This window comes from Perissodus microlepis, chromosome 14, assembly GCF_051167445.1.
Source record: "Perissodus microlepis isolate ML-2025 ecotype Zambia chromosome 14, ASM5116744v1, whole genome shotgun sequence".
Taxonomy (NCBI): Eukaryota; Metazoa; Chordata; class Actinopteri; order Cichliformes; family Cichlidae; genus Perissodus; species Perissodus microlepis.
The window spans coordinates 32956274-32983470 of record NC_140474.1 but is presented as its reverse complement, the minus strand read 5'-3'; the positions used below and the strand labels follow the sequence as shown (position 1 = coordinate 32983470).

The following is a 27197-nucleotide window of genomic DNA, read 5'->3' as shown; positions in this document are numbered from 1 at the left end:
TCTGCTTTAAGTTTAGACATGTTGTGCATTCACAGATGCTCTTCTGCATATGTTGATTTAAATGAGTGGTTATTTCCTTTGGTCACACTGCTTTGAGCAGATACTAGTCTACTCTGACCTTTGGCATCAACGCTAGATATTCTCTTTGTAAACAGTAGAGATGGTTGTGTGGGGATATCTCAGTAGATCCATTTTTGAAACACTCAAACCAGCCTCACTGGCACCAACAATCAAAAATCAAGTCACTTAAATCACATCCTCTCCTCTTTCTGATGACTAGTTTGAGCGTCAGCAGGTTGGTTTGACAGATGTGTCCACGACCAAATACATTGAGTTGTTGCCATGTGATTGGCTGATTAGATATTTATGTTAAAGCGCGGTCGATACAGTGATCAGTGAGTGTAAAAGGTTTAGGTGATAAGCAAACTGATTGGTGAGTGTTTATACAGCGCGTTTCAGATAAACAGGTCACTATGTGCACAAATGACCCATGTGAGGCAAATGCTCCACCCACCTGCCATTCAAACTTTCTCTTTGGGAGGGACAGCCAATCAGGAGAAAATTAGCTTAAAGTAACATGAACCGAAATTACTACTTTCAGTGTTCAGTGGATGAACCGAGGAACCGCACCAGGCCTCGGTATATGATAAATAAGGATCGTTTTCAATGTTGAAACATGGTAGTAAAAGTAGTATAGAGGTAAAAACTGTCATTACAGGCCTATTTTAATTTTTAAAAAATCTATTAAAAATAAGAAATCTAATTAAACATCAAAATAATGGAACAGTAACAAGTTGTCTGAATGACTTGTTGGTGTTTTACGGCTTGATCTGTTTAAAGTTGCTTTCTTGAGTAGCAGTTTTCATACTTACTGGTTCCCTTCTTCACACTGTGGTGTTATGAGATGGACTGAGGATAGTTGGAGGTCCTGCAACAACAGGAGCCTGGAAAGTTACAAACCTCATGAGTGTCAACTAGTTCAGGCTGCTGAGGCACTGCTTTATAATCTGCAGCCTGTCGCCACGTCAGAATCCCATTTTGAGACTTTCACCACAACAGTGTTGTGCTTACAGACAACATCTTGCATAAATATTGCATTTATTAAAGTTATTGGGGGGAATTTTAGCCTATAATCAACACATGAAGCACACTGCTGGGGGAAACAAATATTGACAGGAAACAACAAAGCTTATAAAAACTGTCAAACACCTCCCTATACTTCATGGTGTAAGTGTATATGCTGTGCAGCTGCTCAAGTTCACCCTGTTGTATCAATCATTAACTAATTAAAAAAAAAAAAATCCAAGTTGGATGTTTTATAAAATACAGATCAACCTGATAGCATCAGAAAACTGTTTTCATGCACAAACTGCACTGCAGGCAGTGAGACGTCAGATCCACAACGGCTCATATCATATTCTTCATTTAAACCATGTGGGAATAGAACCACATGCAGGAGTCAAATATGATCCAAATTACCTCCTCAAAAGATCAGGAATGGTTGTGTCAGTGCTACAGAATACCTAACATGTCCCAAAAGCAATGATCTCCATCTCCAAAGTGTCTGTTGTTGTGGGGAGGATGAAATAGGAATGGAGCTATCTGAGTCCCACTGAAAATGCTATGTCCAGATTAACACAATCAACTTTTTGGAATTGAACGTGCATCAAGACTGTTATCTCGTGGTAATTTGTTTGAATCTGATTCAACAGACTCCTTTAAATGGCTCCACTGATCACGTGAGTGCTGATTATGTGATTCTGCTGTCAAACAGTTTAGAGGTCTGTGCTTTAGTGAACACTAGGTTTCCCGCTGAACCTTTGACAAGCACATTTTCAGTGGTTTAACTGTCTGTATAATCTCTGCACTGCGCTGTCATGGTTTGAAGCAGCCAGCAGGTGTCGCCCACTGAGAATACTCCCCTGGTGTTATTTGCCCTCCTCAGAGGAGCTTTTTCCTCTGGACCATGTAAACCCTCCTCTCCTGTAGTTCAAGGAATCCTGCATTTGGCACGAAGCTGAAAGTAAACAGGGTGTCACCTCATATTCTGGTGGATTTATGGGCAATTTGTGGCTTACATAAGCACACACACACACACACACACACCTCACGAGGCTTTTCAGAAGTTTCCTAGTTTACCGTAGTCCACTGACACCTTTAATGCAGATGCAGAACATTTTTTCCTCCACAGATCACAGCTGGACAGTCTGGGTTGTGCTGTCCTCTTTATGACACTGTTTTTGATTCACAGTGAGAGCTACATAATGACCAGCTGTTCAGTCCTTGTCCAAACAAGCCCCCACAGTATATTTCTTAATATATTGTGAAACAGTGCACATGTATAACATTGGAGCGCTCTGATTGGCTACGGCTGGTCTCTAGCTCAGCCAGTAGCCAATGGAGAGGCTCTGTTGTTTGTGTACCGCTGCTGCGCTCGTATAAAAGAGGAGGCGACGACCCCCGAGAAGGAAAACTGAGAACTGAAGAAAGCCAGGGGGCACCTGGCTGTGAGCTGTCACTGCTGCCCCGCGTCTCTTCCACCGACCGACGCTCTCACCCGCAGAGGCGAATCTGACTGCGAGGACCGAGCCGCTCAGCTGAACCCCCCCCACACCCACGCCACCTCCAAGACCCACACACGGCGCGCTTCAGGTGAGGTTCGCACCAGAGGATGCTCTGCAGACACTGCTCCCCGGGGAAGAGGCTGCACATACTCTGAGAGGACGTGATCTGTGACAGGCGGCGTGTTGCAGTGTCCTCCTTCACTCACAGTGTCTCCGCTTTGCTTAAAGGCTGCTGAGAGGAAGCTCGAGCTGCAACAGCCGTGACTCTCTCATCAACTTCATCCAGCCTCTCACTGTGTGTCAGTCATTTTCCATCCGCGCTTCGTTTTTTCAGCGCTTTTTTACAGCAAACTTACAACTGATAGATCACACAGTCCACATTTACACAGGCACCCACACACACGAACATACTTCATTTCCCTCTCTTTATTAATCATTAATAACCAAACTGTTATTAACCAAACTGAAGGTGCCTTTAAAGTACTGGTTCGATTTATGGTAAAAGTAATGTGACGGGAGCTGCTGTCAAGAAGCAAAGTGATAGCGGGGATACTTTGTTTTGGAGGCTGTTTGTGTCTAGTTAACTGTCTTTGTTTGGGCATGATTACGGCGGTTCCCCCTGAGCTGTTGTTGATACTGAACAGCTGAGAGCTTCTGGCTGAGATCGGCGTCAAGCGCTGAAGCCTAAAGTGTGCAGACCCGGAAAATCAGACGAAGTGGTTTTCAAAAATAAAAGCAGCAAGAATGCGTCGAGCGCTGAGAGCGCGCGGCTGAACGCGAACGCGTTTTATATTGAAATTCAAAACCGGAATAGGAATATAATGTTCTGTGTCGCGTGCAGGGGGCTAGAGATGTGGATCGAGGAAGATGGAGGGGGTGTTTTGTGCGGATGCTTTTAGTCCAGTTCAGACCAGTTCTAAGGCTTCTGCTTGTTCATCGCAGTGTTCTTTGTCTCATTGTTCAGTACGACAAAGCTGTTGCTGAGAAATGCACAAACTTCTAATGAACTCTGGTCCGTGTGTGTTCAAGCTATATTAGCGTATTTTCACGGTCGTTAGTGTTGGGGTCGTCGAGTTAGGCTATCTCAAGTTTATATTCACACAAAAATGCGGACAGTAGTTTTAAAACGGTCTTCTTTCAAAAGATGACTGTCTAAGATGAACAAAGTGGAGGGAACAGATAGGTTATGTGTTCCAGCCAGATGGAATTAAAACAAGTACAATTACACATAATGTCGCTCAGTATTATTAGATAAATGTTGGCTGGGTGTTCGTAATAAATTCATTTCTGGATGTTTGAATACATTTCCAGTGAGTATTTTTTGCGTTATGACGTTAGCCTCTGTAACGGTGCACACTGCACTAACAGCGAAGCCAGCTCCTGTTGAGAAGCGCTCGCGCTGAACACCAACCAGCAGCAGCTGAGTCTCGCGCCGCGCTGGTTCGAACCGGCTGAGCTTGCGCTGCATTCAGTGGAAGTGGGATTTTCGGACAACGTTTGTGACAAAGGGTTGCCACACAACCCCAAATAAAACGCCTCACGTTTCAGCACAAGCAGAGGAAAAGTCGTGTCCTGTAAAGGCATTTTTTATTTTAAAACTAAAATAAAATTTAAATCTGACAGTTTCCACGTCAAAACTTATACAAACAACATTTTCAAAAATGTAAACACCCTCTGCCGTGTCCTATTCGGGTGGAATACAACAGCAACCTCACGTGTAGCTGCTGTACAAACAACCAATAAGAGGAGACCTGTTGTACCCTGGAGCCAATCAGATATGTCAGGGTGAGACAGTTTAATATTTATAGGAGGGGTTTGCTGCTCAAATGTCTCAGCTGTTTTCAGATTGTGACTGTCTTCTCGATCACAACTGTCCTCAGTAGGTTAGAAAAAAAAGACCTGTACTGAATATGGATCCAGGAATCATCTAAAACACTTGCAAGAGGTCATATTGTTCAAATATTTCATAATGTTAAAGAACTACATGAACTAGACTTAACGAAAATATTTATAAATAAACCTGTAAGAAGAGCCCCACCATGGGTATAATTTCTGGTTGTCATCTTGTCTCTGCTGTCTCTATCTTATCTTCCAGGCTTAAGCAGCCCTCCTCATATTCGGTCAGGTCTAGCACATTGCTACCTCTGATCCATCCAAAATGGCTCCTACTCTGGCCATGGCCTTCTCCCGCCGCTGGTGGATGGCGGTTACAGCAGTCATTGAGAACCTGCTTTTCTCTGCTGTGCTTCTTGGCTGGTCGTCCCTGCTCATCATGCTCAAGTCAGAGGGCTTCTACTCTTACCTGTGCAAAGGACGAGGTGAGTCTACTTTACTGTAATTGGGTTATCATGTGTGGTTTTGGTGAGGGGGGTTGTTTACTTGGAGTCCTTGAGCAAATGAGTATCTGCTGAGGGCCCTTTTGACCTGTTTTAACAAAAACACATCAAATTCATTCATTTTCCATCCTTTCTTCCTTTCTGCATGACGATCCCCTGAGCTGGTAAAAAACTGAAAGCCTCAAGACATTGATCTGAACACTCAGGTGTACTTGCTGTTCCTCCGCTGTGGAATTATGCAGAACACATAAGCAAGTGTGCAAACCTTTTTGTAGAAAGTACCCATGTTTTATCTTACTTTGGCACCTCATCCTCAGTGCAGTGTGTTACCTCTCTCAGCAGGAGCAGGACCTTTGAGAAAAGTGCCTGCCTGCATATTGGCAAACAAGAGCTTCTCATTGATCCAACAGTTGGCTTCTCCTTGTGGAAAACGGGGCATTATGGCGACAGCAGCCTAGGTCTGAAAAACCCTTGAAAGCATCCATAAAGTGCTCCTGCACAACAATGCCACAGATGCATCAGAGATGGTCATTTTGTTGTTATTTGATTCTGTCTCCTACTCTGTGATCAAAGATGATGCAGTGAGCTGCTGTACTCAGAGGGTTATTATTTGGTTATGAAAGATTGCCCTGTTTCAAAAGCAAAAAAACCCAACCAGATGAGGACAGTGGTTCCTCCATCCTAGCATTCGGTAATCAGTGCTGTCCACAGAAACAGTGTAGAGGAGGTGAAATGTAACAGCATGCTGAAGAGAACTGGCTCCTTCATCTTCATCATCAGGGATTGAGTTTTTATCCATTGCAGCCCGCCTGTGAAGGAGACCATTCATCCCTTCATTCTCCACAGTGATCATCAGACAGGCTGCTCCCTGTCTTTGTCTCTTTGATCCTCTGATTGTATCTTCCTCTGTGTATTTCTCTCTTTGTATCCTACAAAGCAGCAGCTGCGAAAGCCTTGCAGGGTTAATTTGTGCATATAAAGCCTTTTTTAAATCAATTTAGCTCTGATAATTCTCTTTCTCTGACTGTTTTGCTCGGGTCATTTCCTTATCTGTTTGCTCTGATTAAGCTTTAGGTATCTCTTACTGTTGACTCAGCTCCTTCCACAGTGACCTGACCTCTGGCACATCACTGTAGCCCCACACTTTTAAAAACCACCCATTATTGTGTTAAATCTGCATTTTGTTTTTGTTTTTTTACATTTCACTTCAATTGTGAGAAGTCTGTGAGTGAAATTAGGAGGAGCAGGCATTTTCCTGCAAACAGACGCCCTGATGAGGGAGGAAAGGGGTGCTTTAGAGACTTAAATATGAAGGCACAGTGTGAATATATCATTCTTTGTGTGACTGATATTCTATTTGAATGAGCTGTTTGTTCAGTTTGCGCATATATCTCACATCAAATCATAAAAATAGACAGTTTGTGTTCCTAACCTTTGGTGTTTCTATGGTGTGAAGTGACCAAAACAGCTTTTTTATAGTTTTATTGTTTTACTCCAAAGGAAATCATGATGTCAGTACTTGAAGTAGAGTGCTGCTGCTCTGTTTGTATTTTACCTGTTGAGGCTACATGGGTAGGTGTACAGACTTGTAACAATCACTTGACCTTTGCATAATAACCACATCCTTACACGAGCCAGTGATCACAAGAAGCACAGCCTTCCTAAGAGGTCACTTCTCTGTTTTTGTGTTAATACAGCTGCTGTAGCATGGTTGTGGTTTGTGGGCTCTAGAGCGATGTTTCTCTTCATGCTGTCCTGTCAGTTGACTCTTTTAGTGATAAACTACATTTCTTGGTAATCAGTCAAGCCAAAAGAACGGTGCTCTTGGCACATTGCAGTAATGATGAAACCAAATCACTTTGTTGGAGATGAGACTGTCTGACATCCTTTGTATCCACAGGAGGAGTTTATTAAACAAAAGGCCATGTTGAGAATCTTAGAAGGTTCCTGTGGTGTTGAAAAGAACACTGAAGAGCGGTGGACATATGTGACTTATCAGAAAGACGTTTTCAGAGAAGGGGAGTTGGAACTTTATGCCTCAGTGTGTTTGCGTGGACAGGTTTCTTCCATTATTGACTCATGTTTGCTGTGGCCATTTGATTAGTCAGCAGTAGTTGGGGCTACTGGAGGACAGATGCTGCTATCTTCTTTCACAGTCAGCACTTAATGCTCTTGTCTAGTTGATGTGAAATACCTGCCTGGGAGGCAGAGCACATAATCTATAATTGACAATAATATTAGATGAAAAAAAATAATTTTCAGATGTGGTGCCCATATGAAAGACTCTATTGACTGTTGTGATCACCTTACTTTACTAACCAGATGTGTTTCTTGCTACCAGGCAAGGCCAGCAACAAACGTTAAACTGCAGCAGTGGCAATGTGCAGAGTCATCTGACTTCCCCACCTGACTTCACCCTGTCGGGTTGTTAGCATAGCTAGCAGGCTGAACGTTCATAGACAACTGGATCTTGTGCATTGTTATCAAAATAAAAATGATCTCTTTCATTTTATAGGACTGTTGTTGTTGGTTATAACATAATCAGAATCAGGTAAACTTTATTAATCCCAGAGGGAAATTGAGTTGTCACAGCAGCAAATATACAACAAACATCAAGAAGATTACTTCGGGGGTGCCTCTTGTGAATCTTTGCCCAGGGTCTCAACAAATTTAAGAACCGCCACTGTTATTAACACTATAGGTGCCATTTAAAATGTATTCAATGTAATATCTTGGAGTTATTCGTGGTTCCCAATGGATGAATCAGTGTGGCTTTTAATTTCACATATGTGTACTGGCTCTTTTTTTAAAGAAAAATTTTAAGATTTTGAGATTGGAAGCTTAATCCCAAACTGTAGAAACAGCAACCAAGGAAATGCACTGCTGAATTTATCCATTTACTCTAAATCAGTATGATGATGATGCACCCTACCTTGTGGGAAGATCCTACTGTGTGTTTCATTAATTCAATCTATATTGAGGATGCATTTGAATAAAATGTATCACATTAGAGGTGGAAGACATTTAATAACATCCCACAGATCATTCCATGTTTGTGCCCTCGTGCATAATCGAGCTCTTCTGCATGTGTTTAGCTAAAAGCAGCCTCTGGAGCTCAAGTGTCCTTGTGTTCCTCAGTGAATGAATGCACCAGCATTAGAATGACCCTGCAGTCATCAGATATTCATTAAGCCACGTTACCTTTCACCTCCTCTCATCACAGGGTGCATGCCAGTTTTTTCTGCACCACTCTGCCTTAAATATGAAATAACAGCTTTCTGTTGGTCTCAAACCAATGCCTAAGGGGTTTGAGACCAACAACAACAACACATCCGTCCTCCCATCCTCACTTTTCCCTTGAGTAGAGCTCAGTGACACACAGATTTCCAGTTCTGTTTACACTGAGTGTGCAGAGGCTTCAGCTGCTGTTGCAAACTTGCCCGCAGGACTCAAATAAAGAAAACACTCAGATGACTTTCTTTAAAGCTCCCTCCTCCACATATGAAGTATGTGGTAACTGCTGATTTGACTTGTATTGTTTTCCTTGCCTAATCAAAGATGAGTTGCTTTCCTCAATCAGTGCTCCTCTGTGTCCTCTGTCTATCTGTCTGACAACAGCAGAGTTTACCCAACAGCAGCGGTCTTATCGAGCACAAGGACAAAAATAGACTCCACATGAACTCAGTGGACTGTGTTTACCAGTAATTCACCAGAGGAGGCAGACTGATTAAAACTGTTACAGAGTTGCCCTGCACCATGCAGGGGGTTCAGTTTGGGTCTATTTCTGGTACTTGTTTACCCTGTATTGGGTTGTTTACTTGACCTTTGAATGAGTTTCCTGGCTTTTTTGATCAGAAGCTCAGCTCTGAGAGGGGAGGGGTGGCTGTAAAAGCTCAGTATTCCAAGAACAATATCAGAAATAAGCTCTGAAAAAGCAAGCAAGTGTTCATTTCAGATCTCACCTCTAGAAATGTCTAGAAAACTGTGTCATCAGGACCTTAGCCTTGTTAGTCTTATGTTGCAAAATGGAAATACTGGAAAAAAAAGTACATAAAATTCTGTCTGCTCTTATTTCCAACCAGAAAACAGCTCCAGCTTCAACTTCTCCAACACATCCACCCCTGCAGCCAAAGGTGCAGAAGAAGAGTACTTGGAAATGAACAACTGGCCCATCTGCAAAGACCAGGATGAGATGCTGAACCTGGCCTTTACTGTGGGTTCCTTCTTGCTGTCAGCCATAACTCTGCCCCTGGGTATTATCATGGATAAATACGGGCCGCGGAAGCTGCGACTGTTGGGGAGGTGAGCCCGTGAATCCTGCTGTCTGTTGGATAGTGATGGTTCTTTTCTTGTCCAACCTATTTTTCATAGCCAACTGCTTTGTCTTTCCAGTGCCTGCTTTGCCTTCTCCTGTCTTCTCATCGCCTATGGTGCCAGCGACCCCAACAGTACGTACTTCTACCTGTGTCACATACATCTCATTACATTATCATTGCTCATGTGATGTATTAATGCTAATTAATCAGATACAGTATGTGAGATTCGTCATGTGTTGGCCTAGTAAGTCGGTCTAGTAACATCTGCGTGTGTTGCTTTCTCCGGTAGATCTGTCCATCCTGATCTTCTTTGCATTGGCATTGAATGGGTTTGGAGGCATGTGCATGACCTTCACTTCACTGACGGTAAGAGATGCTTTACGAAGCTCACATATTGGGACATACTTAGCTTTGGTCTGAAGCGCTGCTTCATTCCTACTTCTCCACAAGTCTTGTTTTTTACTGGGCGGTGACTCTCATGATTGGGACATAAAACTGCATGTATAGAATCAGCAATCAAACAACAACAACAACAACAAAAAATAACTACATTTGCCCCAAAATAAGCTTTTGAGAACCCTTTTTCCACTGGACCTTTAGCTTTCACTTCATTGCTGGGGAATTCTTCCTTGGTATGGTTTCAGCATTTGTTCACTGTTGAGTCTCTCTCTTATTTGACTTGGTAGTTGCCTGCTGAGGCTGTAATCTGTGCAGGCCAGTGTGGTTATAATATATTCTGTGAATGAAATGTTATGATTTGAACAGTGCATAGAGTTTGAAACATGAAACCTTCGGTCACGTTATCAGGATATCCTTCATAACTCATCGAGGCACGCTGAAGAATCCCTTCACCCTGCGAAATGTCTCATAGCTCTACAAATAAAGTGTTGTGGAATACCTCAGTGCTTTTCATTTATTAGGACAACAACCTCATTTTTCAAGGAAAGGTAGTGCCGCCAGCTTCTCCGCAATCCGACACTAAAATCTCCACTTCGTTGGCAATTACATGTAGTTTGTTTCCTCTCTGAATGACAGCCTGTACTAAATATCAGCGAGCCACAACATTGTGATATCTGGAGAAATGAAAAGGTATTAAAAGGGGAGATGGAGGAAGAGAGTGAAGTGATGGCTTCAGACGTGCATACAAAGAAGTGAGGGGCAGAAAGATGGATGCATTCGACAGAGGAAACCTTTAAAAAAGATGGCTGAAGGAAGAGCTGGAGAGAGACGGCTGACAACAGACTGCTTGGAGGAGAGGGATAAGAGGTGGTGTGCAGATAGGAGAAGGGTGGTGAGGGATGCAGTGACTGAGGATAGCCAGTGGTCAGGATGACCTCATCAGAGAAAGTGCTGCATCACAGGAGAGGACACGTGAGCAAGAGAGTTGTTACAAGGCAGAGAGCAGTGATCTATTATTCACTCCTGCTCTGGCTACGAGCCAAATAAAGACCTCTCCTCATTATTATTTCATCCACACAAGGACATGTGTGTGTGTGTGTGTGTGTGTGTGTGTGCACGCGCGTGTATCACTTTGTTGCTTCATGGTAGCTACAGTATTTCTCTTCCTGCCTGAACAGCCGAGGTGGACTCTCTCAGAAAGGGCTCAAACAGGAAGTAGCAACAGGAGGGTAGTGTGTGTGTGTGTGTGTGTGTGTGTGTGTGTATGTGTGTCTGTCTTCTCCACCCATGCTTTTCCATTTCCTTTCCAGGCTGTGTATTAGGACCCTGACGGATACATGCACTAGCTGTTCAGCTGGTTTTATCTTGCTGTCTGAGCCCGGCTGTTTTCGTCTTCTCCTGTTTCAGTTTTAGCTGCTCTCACACGACCATCAAAACTATGTGTGTGTATGTGTGTGTGTGTGTATGTTATTTTAGCTGAGTTACCGCTCCCTGCAGGTCCAGACAAACATTTCAGTTATACTGCCACTTCTGTGTGTGTGAGTGTGTCTGTGTCAGGGTGTTTGCAGAGCTTAAAAAGCACATAATCGATAGATTCAGAAGGTCGTAGAAGATTTTTAAAACTTCTAAATTTAACCTTTTTAAAATTTTTATTGTTCCATGTTGCTAAGAAGTATTGAAAAATAAAACCTAATCATAAAAAAGTGGAGCCCCCGTAATTTAAATTGGTCAAATGCTGGGGAAACTGAGAACGAGGCAAATAAAAAGTGCTGCTGTGTGAATGCTTATCTGTTTCCATTCTCTTTTTCCTGAAGGTCTGTGTGAAGGGTTGTGAGAGGAAAACTATAACCTTATTTTTCAGGGCGTGGAAAGCTCTCAAGCTGCATTTGGACTATCATAGGTCACCAAAACTCCTCAGGTCACCGTGACCTGTGCCATTTTCCCACTGTGTGTCTGTGCATGTTCCCAAAATCATCCCCTTCCTCTACTGTTTTACGTTTCTTTTTAGTCTCTGTTCATTTGGCTTCTCCCCTTTTTACTCTTTGTCTTTGCCTCAATTCTACATTCTACCCAAACTCTTTGTCCCAAGCTGTCGATGAAAACAGGCAGTGAAGGATGAGCACAGGAGACAATAGAGAGGAAGGGAGCTGTGGTTAATAATGACTTTCTCTCTGCTTACAGTCTTGACTTGTAAGCAGTTTCATGTTACAAACCCCTCTACATACATATACATATACATACTGTAAAACCACACCTACAGGCACACTCCAAGCTCCACCTCTTGTTTTTGTCTGGCTGGTGGGACATTTCGTAGCCCACCCTGTTTGCTAAGTTTCAATCTGAAGCTCTGCTCAAAAATCTGCTTTTTGTCCAATGTCTTGAATGCATAGACTGTTTCTCTATCTGAAAACACATTTATTTACCAGCAAGCTCTCTGACTTGTGGTCATAGCTGCGAAATGTAAATGTTCTCTTCACTGAGTCACTTTCCAACTTTGAGATGTGGCTAAAGGAGAAACGGCGAGTGATTTCTTCTCAGTTGGACAATGTGTAAAGTGCGCACACAGCACTTCATTCCACCCGCTGGGAGTGATGGGAGTTGTAACAAAAAGCAGTAAGATCAGGCTGGAGTGAGATGGAGGAAGCACAGTATACTATATAAATTGTTTACAACACAAAACGTAGGGGAACAATGTTGGAGTGAAAAAGGTCAGGAGTTATTCAGTAATGTGAGATGGAAGCTGGCCAGACAGAGCAGCAATCGCTAATATCGAGTGTTGCGTAGCGACATGAATGGTCTGATCGGGGTGGCTGAGGGGCTGGAATGACCGCAATGTTGGATCTTAATGTTAGCTCAGAGACATCCCCACCCTTCCAAAGTCATATTTCTGGTGGAAACATTGCTGGCTTTGTTGTTTGCTGGTTTCACCCCTAAATATGTTTAGAAAAAGAAATTGACTTCTAATAAGCGAGAGAGTGAGATGACGTCAGGTTGAATGAAGTATGCCTTTTGGTGTTTGTCATCTGGTGTTTGCTGTTCTTATGGCCCACTTGGCTGCTCTTTATGACTATCCTGTGTTTCAGGACAGGACCAGTCAGAGCTGGTTCTCAATGGTCAAGCAGCATCAGGGTGCTGAAGTTTCCACTTGCTGCAGCAAAACTCTCTTCCTCCTTTCATTTCTCTGTTCTTTCCTCTCAGAGGGCTGAATCGAATTTTCTCTTCTTTTTTTTCTGCACGAAAGACTCAGCATATTTTCCCACTCCTCACCCAGACGTCTTTGTCACTTCACACTGCCTTTTTCATTTCAGTTTTAAACACTCAGCGCAAACAGACACACACTCCTGGTGGCGTACAAACTATGCGCAAAAGTGTGCCGTGGCCAAAAAATTGCAATGACAGAATGTTTGCACAGTCCAGTGATAAGACAGTAGATGCAGACTGTAGTCTTACTCCGTTGCCTGAGTCAGTCTTGCCCGAAGCCCCTCTGATATATAATCAACAAACACGTAGAGTCTACTTATTATGTATAAGTGGGTCACAGCTCCTCTGTTTGCACTCACTACATTCAGCACTGTCACCAAATAACAATGAGTGAGCGCTATCCAGGTTACAGCGCGCCTGTGCGTTTGTTTGAAGCAAACATTATTAAAAAAAAAGTTTTACAGTATTGACTCACACAGGTATGCTAGCAAATCTGTACTGTTGTCATAAGGTAGAGCTGAATGCTAATGTTAATATTTGCCAATAAACAAGTAGAGTTAAAGTGCGTTTAAAATTTAACAGCTGAAGCACATCGAGCATTATGGTCGGGTTTTTTTTCGGGCAATTTTTCTAAAGATTTATGATGTTACATGCCTAACATAAAATTATTTTGGCAATACTGTTTTTTCTATTTAAACCTTTTCCATTTGGATGTGTTATTAAAAAAATGGTTTTAAATCACTGATGATGGCAGATTGTTTATTTAAAATGTTAAACGTTATATTTTTCTACAGGACACAGACTGAAATGTATCCATCTAACTTGACTCTGTTTCATTACCTTTGCTTACATTATCCATTGCAAACTCCTTCAACTTTGCTCAGATCTGTTTGCTGGTCTTTTAAGTGCTGTACTAAATTGGAAAGCTCAGTAACATTGTTTGCACATTGCCTTTTGCAAATCAAATCAGGATGCCCCCCTGGTCATAAAACACTTCTTAGCCCATTCCGCCTGCCTTATCAACAAAATAGGGCAATGCTAACGTGGCCGCTGCATAGGTCCCCAACTTCCATGTGTAGTTTTTGCTATACTTCAGGATGCAGGGCTCGCAAAATCGCTAGCCCGACGTCCCGGGGCTAGCGATTTTTCCAGTCGGGCTACCAAAATCTGTCTCTGCCCTGCCCGTCGGGCTATCATAGGAAAATATATTTCAATGCTTTTGCATTCTTTCGGAAATGTAGCTGGGTAATTATGTCATTGGCATCGGTGAGCCACTGTCAATATGTGACATATTGAAATCGTGTTTGAATTTGCGCTTGTTTTTTGCTTTCACTTTGCAATCGCGCGAACTGTTTTATAGAGAGCGACAGCACTGATTGGTGAGTGATGATAATTTGCGCACCAATTCCTCTGACATCGTCTTATCAATCGTTAGCTTACTACGCAAACATGACAAGTGAAATCTCCCGCAGCAAGCTTAAACATGTGAGAGGTTGATCGCGCAGAGAATCGCTGAGCGTTATGTGAGTGCGTGTGTAAAAGCAGCAGGATATATATTTTAGTTCTGCTGAGCCAAATAAGACAGGTCAGCGTGAAGAAGTGACAGCCAAAGAAAAGCTTACCACAAAACGGAAAAGTTATGACAAATCAGACTATAAGGCAAAAAGAAAGTGCAGCTTTATGGTTTCATGGACAAAAGAATTTCTGTGGCTGCGATATGATGAGCTAAATAACCAGGGCTGCACATAAGTGGTCCGCAGGTGCGCATTCGCTGTCAAAATAAAAAACGCGCACAAGATAAGAAGTTGCACCGCGTGTTTGCGTACATAAGATTTTCTGGAGGAGGACAGACATTTGTTTAGAACTCTTAAAGATGTCGAAGAAGCTCCTTTAAGCAATTACTTTGGTTTTCCTCGACATCCAAAGAAATGTCAGAAGGAGTCCGAACCACAAAAGAAGCACGTATTCTCGGAAAAGTGGTTGCAGGAGGTGAGCTGGCTTCAAACAAATGATGAACGCACAGAGATGTGGTGCAGAATGTGCCGTGAAAATCCCACTCTAGCGGACAAAAACAGTGCCTTTTATATGGACGCAAACGCGCGTTGCAACTTCTTATCTGGTGCGCGTCTTTTATTTTGACAGCGAATGCGCACATGCGGACCACTTATGTGCACCCGTGTAAATAACATAATGTTCTGCCGGGTGTGTTGTTGCTTTTCCCTCGATTTCTGAGTCGACAAGCGCCTTTGTTACTGGGACCAGTCATTTTAAGAAAGGCCCCCATTAGAACCCATGAGAAATGCAAGAAATGCATTATTGCTCAGTCTGCAATATCTTTCCCAGAACAAACACCAATTGCAAATAACATACTAAAAATAAACCTGAAAAATCTGTTTAGAACAGCGTACTATGTTGCAAAGAGTGAACTACCACTGGCAAAATTTAGCAGTCTTTGCAAACTTCAAAAAGCAAATGGCCTCGATCTTGGTTCCACTTGCCTCTTTCCTGTGACTTCAGTGGAAATTTCAAATTCAGGATCTGACACAGACTGATTCATGTCCTACACAGTTCTTACAAGTTCATAGAAATTTCTGTTCAATTAGAACCAAGTATTTGAGTTGATGATTGTAATTTTTATACAATGTTGTAATTTGTGTTTAAAGAATTTTTTGATTAATGTTTTGTTTCCGTTACAATATTATACTTTAATGTATAATATTGTAACGGAAACAAAACAGGAAACAAAACATCAATCAAAAAATTGCTCTCTTTTTTATTCGGGCTACTTAAATTTATTTTGGGCTACCAAAAACTGAAGAGTCCCTGCCCGAAGGGCTACCAGGGATTTTGAAATTTTGCGAGCCCTGGGATGTAAGGATAGACAAGAACACTTGCCAAAGGTAGCTACTATACTAAAAAAACACAAGAATCAAGAACCAGTTCCAGTTATCCAACTGATTTAAACTCTATGCTTCTAGCCCATGCAATTTCTTTCATCAGTGCTAGCCTGTGTTGTTGAAGTTGTGCATGGCTTAACAGTGATGCTAAGCTGTTAGCATGCCTTTAAATAATCCACCTGTTTGTATCAAGCCTCAGTGATAAAAGAGTTGTTCTGATGCAAAAAAAAAAACCAACCTCTGTAGTCCTTGAGGCTAGCCAAAAAGGAGCATTTGTCAAAGAAACATTTCTTTTCACTCATTTACATAAATCACACTGATGATATTGACAGCTTGCTGAAATGATAAGTGAAATGATAAGTTATATGGATACCCTTCAAACAAAAACCCAAGCGCCCACTCTTTGCTTTCATATTTGTGTCTCTAGATATATTGGCGTTTTATAGTTGTCTTTATGTTTAACACCATTTATTAAGCACGTGCATTACCAAAAAAAAAAAAAAACAACCCACACACCTGCTGAACCCAATAACCAGTCCCTGATCTCTTATCTCCAGGTCACTGCTCTGAAGATAAAATAGACCTTCAGTGGCTGTTCAAATACAGGGCCCATCATCTATGTGTGTACTTTGTGCAGGGATACACTGTGACCATAGAGCTAACAAAAGGGCTATTCAGGGACGAAGCAACAAGAGCGGTTAGTGATGGGTGTTATTACCTTCAGAGAGGTATAAGGTTGCTCTCAGTCTGTTCCTGCACCACTCACAACAGAAATGAACACAGCAAGTGTGATATTTGTGATGACGTGGAGATTAGAAAACTAATAGAAGTAGTAAGGGATTAGCAAAACCTGTATTTAGTGAAGCAGAAAGGTGAGGACAGAGGTGAAATTTCCAGAGCAAACACTGGGAAGGTGTTGGATCAAGAACTACGTGATCACATACTGTACCTTGAAGGCTGAGAAACATAGGCAACACATTCCTCTGATGATTAGAAAAAGCACCAAAACAAGCGGCTGTTCTCTGAAGTCAGGTCTTACAGGGACTGGGACTGAAAAACACACACAGATTTTTAGCTAGCTTAACAAACATCTGTTGGATGGATTGCCAAAAAGTGTTCGGCAGATATACTATATCCTATGGCTGACATTTAAGAGTATGAATAAAATTTTCAAGCCATTATCTATCATAATTAGGTTGTAAATATTATCTGCTAAGTTGGAATTGCAACTAAAACATTTTTATGAAAACTCTCATGTCATCTGACTTGGTGTTAAAAAGTACAGAAGAGCACAGTACAGAACAGTGTATATTCTCATGGCACTACAATATTATCATATGTCCAACAAAGTGTAAGGGTACATTAATAATATGGTTAATGTACAAGCACATAACAGGGGAAAAGATTTAACTGCATGCACACTGCAGAGTTCCAGATTTACCTGTTTATTGCACCAGGAAAAACATGATGTTTCAAGACCACCTAGATTTATATTCACGATGGATATAAATCTAGGACAAATAAGAAATGAGCAGATATAAAAATTAAAGATTTAATCTTACTTGCGGCAGAAATGGGCTAAAATCTATTGTATTTAAAAACATTCATCTGAAGCTAGTGGCTAATTTAAATCTGCAGTCCTTTAGCAGATAGACACGAAACACTAGTACAGCTCATGTAAACAGTATTACAAAATACAAGGTGTTACCTATTCTTATCATGTTATGTTATGTGTATTTGCAGTTGTGAAGCTGTGCACAGAGCTTCACAGAGCAGTGAGCCTGCATGAAGAGTCAGCTGCTTTTTTATCACTTTCATGATCAAGAGCTGGTTCATATATACAGACTTAATGAATCCCCTTTGAGAAAAATGTGTGTTTATACTGCGTCACAAATTTGTGATCACAGGAGCATACTTTTGTCTGTTGTTGAGAGGCCATTTACAGTTACAGTGTGTCTGTTAGCACGTGAGGCCACAGCTGATTCTTTGGTCAGTCTGCCTGACTTAAGTGTTATTGACTGCAGTTACGGAAACTCTGCTATCTCTTCCTCATCGAGCCCGACAGCTGCTTCTCCCATCGACGCACCCGCCCACACTTTGTCCTCACGCTGCTGAACCCATTAATCCCTACTTCTCCTTTCATGATTAGCAGACCAAACCAGTTTGTGACATGTTTTTGGAAAAGAGTGGTCTCAGCAGCTGACTCTGACTAAGAACTAGAGTCAGTCACAGAAACTCCCAGTGTGACGTAAGCTTGTTTTGCTCAGCAGTATCACAAGCACTAGATCTGTTATGTTTCTTTTTTCTTTTTTTCCCACTGCTTCGGGCTTGCTACCATTCACTCACGTGATTTTGTTTTCTCCCACTTTCCAGTGTGCTCACCGAAGTTAATGCCAATGATAACAGTTCCGTTCACCAGACAAAAAAGGTGAATGGCAGAAAAGTCAGGGACTGACTTATCAACACTGCAGTGGGCTTGTTCCTTTTTTAACTGTACTGAATATTTGGTAACTGAATGGGGAGCTATTTATTTGAACTAGGGATTAAGGGCCTGGATTAAAATGATTTATTAGAGAATCTGCCCCCCAGAGTGATTTCTGTTGTCCTTAAACACCCTGCTTATAATGAAATAATGGAGGATTACATTGAATTACTTTTTCCTTGATAATTTCCATTCAGTTGCTTAAATCAAAGCTCTTCCCATGATTTACAATATAATAACAGAACTCTTGCAAAAGTCTGGCATAAAAAGAGCCATCATCACAGGCCAGAGTGAGGAAGTGCTGCAGCGTCAGCAGGGAAATCTGAACCTGTTGACTGCATAGATTTGTGAGCGGGCCGCCATCATCGTGACACAGAATCTGCTGAGACGGGGATCTACGTGTCCTCTGTCTCCTCTTCACCAAGCGAGCCAAAGGTCAGCCAACTTGCCCCCTTGTAGCGCAGGAATTTGGGGGGGGCTTGTTGTTTTGGATGACCTGGCTGGGGTGTAGTGATTTTTTTTTTTGTAGCTCACCTTTGCTCCAATTAGTGCAGGGAGTAACATCCATATGGGGTGAGGGGGTTCGAGCAGCTGGCTAACAAGCTTCGCCCCTGTGGCGAGCACAGCGCCTCGATGGACGGGTGGATGGACAGATGAGGACAATGAGAGGGGAGCTGGAGGGAAGCGCCTCCGCTATTTATGACCCATAATAACGCTTTCAGTGATGAGTTACAGTCAAATTTTGAACTCCCTGCCCATGCTTGTTCACTGCGGGAGCTTCTTTTCAATGCTTTTGACTCTAGAGTTTGACTTCCTCTCTCCTATATAGCACTTTGAATCCAGATGGCACAGATGAACTCTGACCTACATCAGACCAGTAAGCCACATGGTGCTCTCATGTTCACACTGTTTTTCACTTCCTCAAGACGGCTGTTTACACTCTGAAGTTACCTAGTAAAGGAACAGGGCGTACACTTATCTCTCGTCAAGAGCTGAGTGTCATTATGCAAGACCCGAGCTTTTTTTTGTCTCTGCTCTTCTGCAGATCTCGGAACAAAAACTCATCAATGCAGGCAGTACAGATTGTGCAAATACTTGGTGGGGACAAGACTATCACCAGTCAATATTTGTGAGCAGCAGATTAAACTATTCGCCATTTGTATGCAGTGTGCTGCATTCTTTCACAGTCAGTGGCCATTTGCAGGTCTAAGTGGATTGAAGGACAAAATATGACAACAAAGACTATTGCGCAACCTAATATGCTGCCCACAGAGCAGAAATGAAGCTAATCCAATTATAGATGGGTAATAGATGTCATTTTGGCTGCAGCAGCTCCACTGCTGTAGGTTAATGGGCTTTGATACATGTGAGTTTAGTTCAATGCTGTAACTTTTCCTGAACAGTACAGCCTGTTTCCTCAGGCACCAATTCAAGTATAAAGTAGCAAATGCTAAAATGTAGCATAGCATAGCGGTTTGCTGAGATTAGCCCACATGAGCTAATATTACTCACAGTGAAAACAGATTCATGGTGTGCTGTCATTAAAACCTTTCATTTGCAGCAGAAGACATGAACAGTTCAGCATTTTAATCATCTGTCTTTACAAACTGAACGTGGACGACAGGGCTGAGCACGAGCTCTATAGAAACAAGTATTATATTGCTGTAAAGAGACATGCCTGCCTGAATGTACTTGAGTGGTGGATCACGGGGAATAGTTCAGGGCTTTGCACACGCATGTAGTAGTTACTAGTCACAGGGTAGTCACACCTTACTCTGCTTTATCTTCTGTTTTGCTTTAGATCCGGACTCGTTTTTGCAATGAGAGGAGTCGCCTCCTACTGGGCACTTTTCACACTCGAAAGCCTTCATCTATAACACAGCTAACGAGAAAGCTGTTTTATCTTTGTTTTTGTTTCGCAGTTTCTGCATGCTATGGATTATTGATTATTTTTTGTCCTCCTTTAAGCCCCTGGCCACTAGTTTTTGATAATGTAAATCATAGTTAGGTGACATAAAGAGGTCAAGCTTGACTGCTTTGCTTCTTATGAGTCTGTGGACATTTTGTGCATTTAAATGAACTTGGTCTTGCAGTTAAATGTGTAAACTGATCTGTCTGCTCTCTTCACAGCTGCCCAACATGTTTGGAGATCTGAGGTCGACCTTCATTGCCCTGATGATTGGATCCTATGCTTCCTCTGCTGTCACTTTCCCTGGCATCAAGGTAACTTACAGTCACTCACTTACTGTGGCTGATTCTTGATTTACTTTAAACATCCACGTGTCCTCATCCACGACTGAAAGATTTTCCTAAAGGGCAATATTAACTCAGAAGGAATAACCCTGCAACTGGAGAGTGTGTTATTGATTCTCCATTATGATGTTTTTGTGTGCGTCCCATCTTCCTGCCTGTAGGTGATCTATGATCTGGGTGCCACATTCATCTCCATCCTTCTGGTTTGGGCCGGCTGTGCCTGCCTCGTCTTCTTGAACTGCTTCATCAACTGGCCTTTGGAGCCCTTCCCTGGCCCAGAAGACATGGACTTCACGTAAGACAAACAGGCATACTTAGTCTGGCGTGCACACAAAGCCGCATGAACATATGTGTAGCTTCCAGCTATTGTTTTTAAGCAGCCACTGCAGTATTATTAGCTAAGCTCGAGTTATACCTGCTTGAAAAAGGATTCTGACTGAGCCTAGGCATTCTGGATTTTCCACAGAGATCACTGCTTTACCTCATACACACTGCAAGATTGTATACACGTACAAGCGCACACAGTTATGTGCAGTAAATCCCAAAATAATGCAGTGGAGACCAAGTGAGCCCTAAAGGGGAAAGACCATAAAACCAGATGATCGGCCTACTTTGCTCTCATTCACCTGGATCTTTTAATGTTTCCTTAGCCTGTTTTCCTCTTTCTTTCAGTGTCTGCTTACATTTCCCCTTCTTTCTTACTTTCAGGGTGAAAATCAAATTCAGCTGGCTGGGATTTGACCATAAGATCACCGGAAAGCAGTTTTATCGGCAGGTGACCACAGTGGGACGCCGTCTGAGCGTAGGCCATGCCATAAAGCAGCAGGAGGCACCCTCCAAAGAGCTGTCCACACAAGAGGCCAACAAGCTGTGCCTGTCCACCGTTGACCTGGAGGTGAATTGCAAGAGTCAGGAGGAAAGTAAGTCTGAATAAGCTCTAACATCTAAAGTCTGTTATATAAAGACAGGATGAACTTAAAATAGAAACTAGTTGAATTGGAGCAACAGTTATGTTTCTTGAAAGACTGTAAAAGCCCATTCACAGTTTTTAGCAGTGGCTTTCTTTGCCATCTGGTCGTCAAAACTGGAATCTAAGCAAGCTGCCGACAGAATATATATAAGAGGAAGAAATCCAAAAACATGCACAAGTCAGCACAAGTGTAACTTGTGATCAAATTAGTCATTCTTGAGTAGATACTAGCTTATGAATATTCTCACAACTCAAAAGTCAGTCAGTTGGTGCAGTTAGACTTAAAACGAACTGAGCAAAAGAGGTGCTAAGTGTGTTAGGTTTGCCAGTAATCAAGTCATAAAAGTGTATCTCTTCTCTTTGAAAGGACTGATGCCAAGTAGAATCCCACATAAATAAAATAAATCCCACTGATATGAAAAGTAAAGACTTGAATTCCATTGTTATAGTGTAGGCTCCGTAAGTGCAAAGTGTTATATAACTTTTAAAAATTAACTTAATGTCCTTACTGTGTGCTTTGAATCATAAATCCAAGTTAAAATATAGACAATAGACTTATTAATATACTTAAAATTTTGTAATTTATTTTGGCAATGAATGTTATTTACATAGAATATTTAACAATAATGTATTTCAGATGAAGTTTAAAAGTGTGAAATTTTTAAAAAAGGCTAACACTTCTGTTAGTTTTTACATTTTTAAAATGTGATAACACTGTATGTAGTGTTTTAGGTTGGTTGGCAAAAAAATATCACATCCATGCTAAGGTAACCTCTGTTACCCATGCACTTTTTCAGTCCCTCCTGGCTTTCCTAACAGGGTCAGGGACTCCCAGTGGGTTAGTCTTGTCACACCTCTCTCGGTCTCTTTGGTACCAAACGGACCGTGGAATCGGTTCAGACCCTGTTCCTAGAAAGGGGCTCAGCAGGTGTGTGTCGCGCTGGCAGGGAGCCCTAGAGAAGCACTGCGGTGGACTGTATCAGCCATTACAGTGAATTTCTGACTGTGTGTGTGTGTTTGGAGTGCATTCAGGATGCCCGTGGCTGGTTTCATAACAGCTGGACATGTCGGGATGTTTAAAGAGGCCCATATTACACCCTCGCACACAAACTTGTTCCTCTCTCTGTTTGCTGTAAGTTGAAGCAGCTGTGAGGGTTGCAGAGTACATGCATCTTAGGCCTTGGCCTATTCCTCCTGCCTCCTCAGATATAAGGATCAAGGTCGGATTCAAATGTTTGTGTTTTCTGTTAGGAATGCACTTAAATCATGTATCTGGACCAGCACAGTCAGCACTTGTTTGGTATGTTAAGTACACTTTGTACTAGAGCTGTAGACAGAGAATGAAGGCCAAAGAACTTTTTGTAAATATATTGGTAGATTTTGTAAATGTTGAAATTAAATATAAGCTAGTTTTACATTAACAGCTGTATTCTCTTATAAATTATTTTAGTGCTCTATGAGCATTTTCAAACAATTAAGTCCAGGATAGATACCTGTTGTTGAAGACAATGAACCCATCTGTTTCATCTGGGTACCCATCATTAGTTGGTGTGTCCGGGGTTTCTCTGTATGGACAGCTGTCCATTTTCCACTTCTATCCACAGCATTCATTAATGATCAACGTTTCCTAGAACCCGCTTTCCTTTGAATCCTCCAGACGTTCATTCACATTAAGATGTCACCATAACACCTGGGTGCCAGTGGGAAAATTTACATGTCAGTCTCATCCGTTCCTCTCAGCCAGTGGAGTTTTCCATCTGTTTAGAAAGTGAAAAGAGACTCTGCATGTTTGACCATCTGTACTTTAGATGAAAGTTTGTTGGTGCTGATAGTGGAGGGTTCAAACAAGGTCATCATCATGTAGGTTGTTTGTCAGGATGCTATGAATACACTCGTATGTTGCTATTTTTATTGAAATGAGCAATCTTTTTTTCTTTAAAAAAAATCAGTTTCCTGGAAATGTTGTTGTAAACATCACAATCGCTGTTACAGCAGTCTGACATCTTCGGCTGCAGTGAATTACCTACTCATCCATTGTAGTGATTGTCATGAAATTTGGCAGATGTCATAGTCTTGCCAGGATGAATTGTAAAGACTTGTAAAAACAGGCCAACATATCAGTCAGTCCGGTACATTCAGAACTAATGAACATCACATCAGCCTCAGCTGTGCTCCTGTTTGATTAGCAAACATTTGAATGCTAACATTAACACTCAGAGAACCAGCAATGAACTTAGAGCCTGATATAGGTTGATATTGACTGATACTGGCCTAGTTGACTGATATGATATGAATAGCAATGAGAAAAGAAACAAATATGGTAAATACATCTGTTGGTATTGGCTCAGGATTTTAGTGCATCCCTGCTAGCGCAGTAAATTATTTTCATAAAGTGGTAAACAGTACAACTTTATGCTGACTCATTATGCAAATTAGCACAGTCATGTTGGACTTTTATCTCAAAGCACTGCTGTGCCTAAAGTCATCCTCAGTGTACCACAACTTAGGCCTCATATATTTTATGATTTTTTTTTTTTACCACTGAACACTTGAAAACTGATTATCATGTCCCACAAGCAACGAACAGTTGATCTTAGTCCTTACATTGACTTTTGCTCTTAGTGTTCCCTACATCGTGCACAGATAAAGTTGATTTTGCAAACATCTTCTGATGCAGGCAGTGTCATAAAAGCAGATTATAGAACTTTCTGCTCCATAAAAGGATTTGGATGTTTCCCTAAAGGCCTGTGAAGCTTTTTGGTTTTTCCACTGAATAATTCCCCTACCACGAGATTTCAACTGTGTACAGAAAGAAATAAAATCTCCTTATCCAATATTTTTGGTTAATATCTTTGTGGTATATTAACACAGTGATTTGATCTCACCCTGACTTCTCTCATTTCCTCTGCAGCTCAGAGCTTCATGAAGAGTATCTTCAGTCCCATCTTCTTGCTGAGCCTTATCACCATGTGTGTGACTCAGCTGCGCCTCATATTCTACATGGGAGCCATGAACACTATCCTGGAGTCCCTAACAGGCAGAGACCTCAGCACAGGTGTGTGTGGTTGTTAGTGTGTCAAGCTATACATGTTTTGAGAGTGGTTGTGTTTTTATCTTTAACACCTCTTTGACATCTCTGTCATGCTGGCTTCCTGCTGTTGCAGTGGAGAGGATGGAAGTGGGTAAGAGACCTGAGGCCACACTAGCAACCCTCTGCCCCCCTCCCTACCCTAAACTGTTTGTCCACTTTTTTGTCTAGAGCATGACCCCCCCCCCTCCAATAACTCTATGACATCTGCAAACTGTTTTTCCATTCCTGTCAGTGTGCACCACCCTCTGATGTCTTCATACTGTTTACCGGATGTTCACCCTGAAACTGTAATAACGCTGCCTCTTCCGCTGTTTGTCTCCTAGTGAGCGTGTACACCTCCATCTTTGGCGTGCTCCAGCTCCTGTGTCTGGTCACCTCTCCTGTCATTGGCTACGTCATGGACTGGAAGCTTAAAGACTGTGAGGATGAAAACGACAAGAGCACCAAGAGGTCAGCGTGCATGCTAAGGAGGAACAAATAATTCTATTTTTCTCAATTTTTTTTTAATGTTTTCTTCTTTTGTTCTATCAGAGACCCTGGGCAGCCCCGTCGCCCTGACAAACGGATCCAGAAGATCGTCAATGCCACCAGAGCTTTTATCTTCACCAACATACTCCTTGTTGGCTTTGGAGTCACCTGCATCATCCCCAACCTCCCACTTCAGGTATGCAGTAGGAGGCTGGGGGAGCCATTTTATTAAAGTGTTTAGGTGGTGTGGGTTCACGCTCCTCTGCATGTGCTGCTGCTGTACGTCTCCCCTAGAGGGAGACTAAACACTGCAGAGAGAGAGAGAGAGAGAGAGTGATGTACATGATATTCAAACCACTCACATGGCAATGCAGCTGCTGATATTTCTAAGTGATGTGGAGCCACCTAATGGACAAAAATGTTGTTGCAGTTTATTTTGTTCTCTCTTGAATCTCATTTGTCAAAGACAAACCCTTTTGTTTTTCAGTGAAAACCCAGCAGGTCGGCCCTGAGCATGTATTTACTGTAAAAATCTTTCTTTTCCTCTTTTCTCTCCTACTTCAGGTTGTCTCATTTGTCCTGCACACTATTGTGAGAGGCTTCATCCACTCTGCAGTTGGCGGGCTTTATGCTGCTGTGTAAGTGTGTGACACGTTTAAAAGATGATGGCAAACCAGTAAGGAATCATGCAGCCTAATGCTGTCCTACACTAGATACAGAAAGTGACTAAAAATAAGTGGATTTTAGGCATTTCTTCTTCTTTCCTTCTGTGCCAATCACTCTTTTTGGACAACTTTCCACAAGATTCTGCTCATGTTCTAGAGCAGGAGTGTCAAACATAAAGCCTGTGGGCCAGAATTGGTCCAGCAAAGACAAAATGAAGGAGGGCATAAATTTTGTCCCGCTTTTCCTATTAATAAAGACCCCCTCCCCCATTGCCATTCATACTACTCCAGATAAACAAGTGATAGAAAATTTGTCTACTATAAAAAGATGTCTTCTTTTTTAACACTTTTTTCCACTGTTAAAAAAAACATTTTATGCAAATTAACAAAAACTTTATAAAACTGTATATTTTATATTTACTGGGCATTCTGGGCAGTGTGCTATGGGATTTTTTTTTGTAATTTTACATTTTACCATTTTTGATAATTTCTCTGATTCTGCCACTTAAGATTAAAGTAGGCTGTATATAGCCCACAATGCAACATGTTTTTGACATCCCTGTATTAGAGCAAAAAAAGAAGTCCACCACTGCTGTTAAGCGATGAAGTCTGGCTCGCAGTCACATGTTCTTAGTATTTAACACTAAACTTTCACACTACAGTTACTTTGGTCAAAAAAAAACCCAACTATCATCTAATGTTTGAAATTATAAACAAAAAATGTATTCTGAAAAATGTAAAACAAAAGCTGTCAAGCTAACCAAATCTGATGTGAAAAAAAAAAAAGAATAAAACTGTCTTCACCTAAAATGGATTCTGTTTATAAATCTGTTAAAACTGGAAAAACAGTTTCTTCCGTATAGATATTATATTTGCAGTAAATAGCACTCCACGCAATTAAAAATGGACTATAAGCATGTAAAAGAAGTGACTATATATATGTATAGACATTGCATATTTATTATGGAGATATGCAAATGGCTATTATAATTACGTAGTTGAGGTGAGGTGTTCTCACACTTTGACCTGTAGCAGCCACATGTTCTTGCCTGTTGACCTGCGACTGTGCAGGGTGATAAGAGCTCAAAAATATTATGAAAAATTTCCAAATGACTGCAGCTGGAGATTAGCTGACACTGCCGCATTTAGAGAAAATGATGATTGGGAATTTTTCTTGGAATGAAATAAAATACCTTCCAAAACATTTCCTCTGAGTTGCAAGAACAGTATTATTCAAAATGAGCCTACACAGGATGTGAATATTACATAACAGTGTGTCTGGGGGCATGCGATATATAACTGGCTGTGAATTTGTTTTTAATTTGACTCACTGTAAATTGATTTAATGGGCCTGATAGTTCACTCAGGTTAGTTATGTGACAAATGTGTTCAAATTTCCCATATGACTCATGCTGTTTATCCCCTGCAGGTATCCATCCTCTCAGTTTGGCAGCCTGACAGGCATGCAGTCTCTGATCAGCGCTCTGTTCGCCCTGCTCCAGCAACCTCTCTTCATGGCCATGGTGGGACCCCTGGAGGAAGACCCCCTATGGGT

General features: G+C 41.8%; 1 protein-coding gene across 2 annotated transcripts in view; it reads left to right on the top strand.

Annotated features, from left to right (window-relative positions):
• Nucleotides 1-2438: 2438 nt before the first annotated feature.
• The window catches only part of LOC146374259 (large neutral amino acids transporter small subunit 4-like), a 28188-nt gene continuing 3429 nt past the window's right edge, over nucleotides 2439-27197 (top strand). The window contains exons 1-14 of one of the 2 annotated variants that reach the window (XM_084951383.1): nucleotides 2439-2652; nucleotides 4660-4882; nucleotides 8983-9202; nucleotides 9293-9348; nucleotides 9506-9582; nucleotides 20326-20418; nucleotides 20610-20743; nucleotides 21157-21368; nucleotides 24330-24473; nucleotides 24583-24600; nucleotides 24833-24959; nucleotides 25041-25173; nucleotides 25542-25615; nucleotides 27072-27195. In XM_084951383.1, coding sequence (XP_084807509.1) covers nucleotides 4723-4882; nucleotides 8983-9202; nucleotides 9293-9348; nucleotides 9506-9582; nucleotides 20326-20418; nucleotides 20610-20743; nucleotides 21157-21368; nucleotides 24330-24473; nucleotides 24583-24600; nucleotides 24833-24959; nucleotides 25041-25173; nucleotides 25542-25615; nucleotides 27072-27195 — 1572 coding nt within the window. In that variant the 5' untranslated portion in view covers nucleotides 2439-2652; nucleotides 4660-4722. The remainder of the gene's footprint in view (nucleotides 2653-4659; nucleotides 4883-8982; nucleotides 9203-9292; nucleotides 9349-9505; nucleotides 9583-20325; nucleotides 20419-20609; nucleotides 20744-21156; nucleotides 21369-24329; nucleotides 24474-24582; nucleotides 24601-24832; nucleotides 24960-25040; nucleotides 25174-25541; nucleotides 25616-27071; nucleotides 27196-27197) is intronic. The other variant, XM_084951384.1, reaches the window with a different exon arrangement.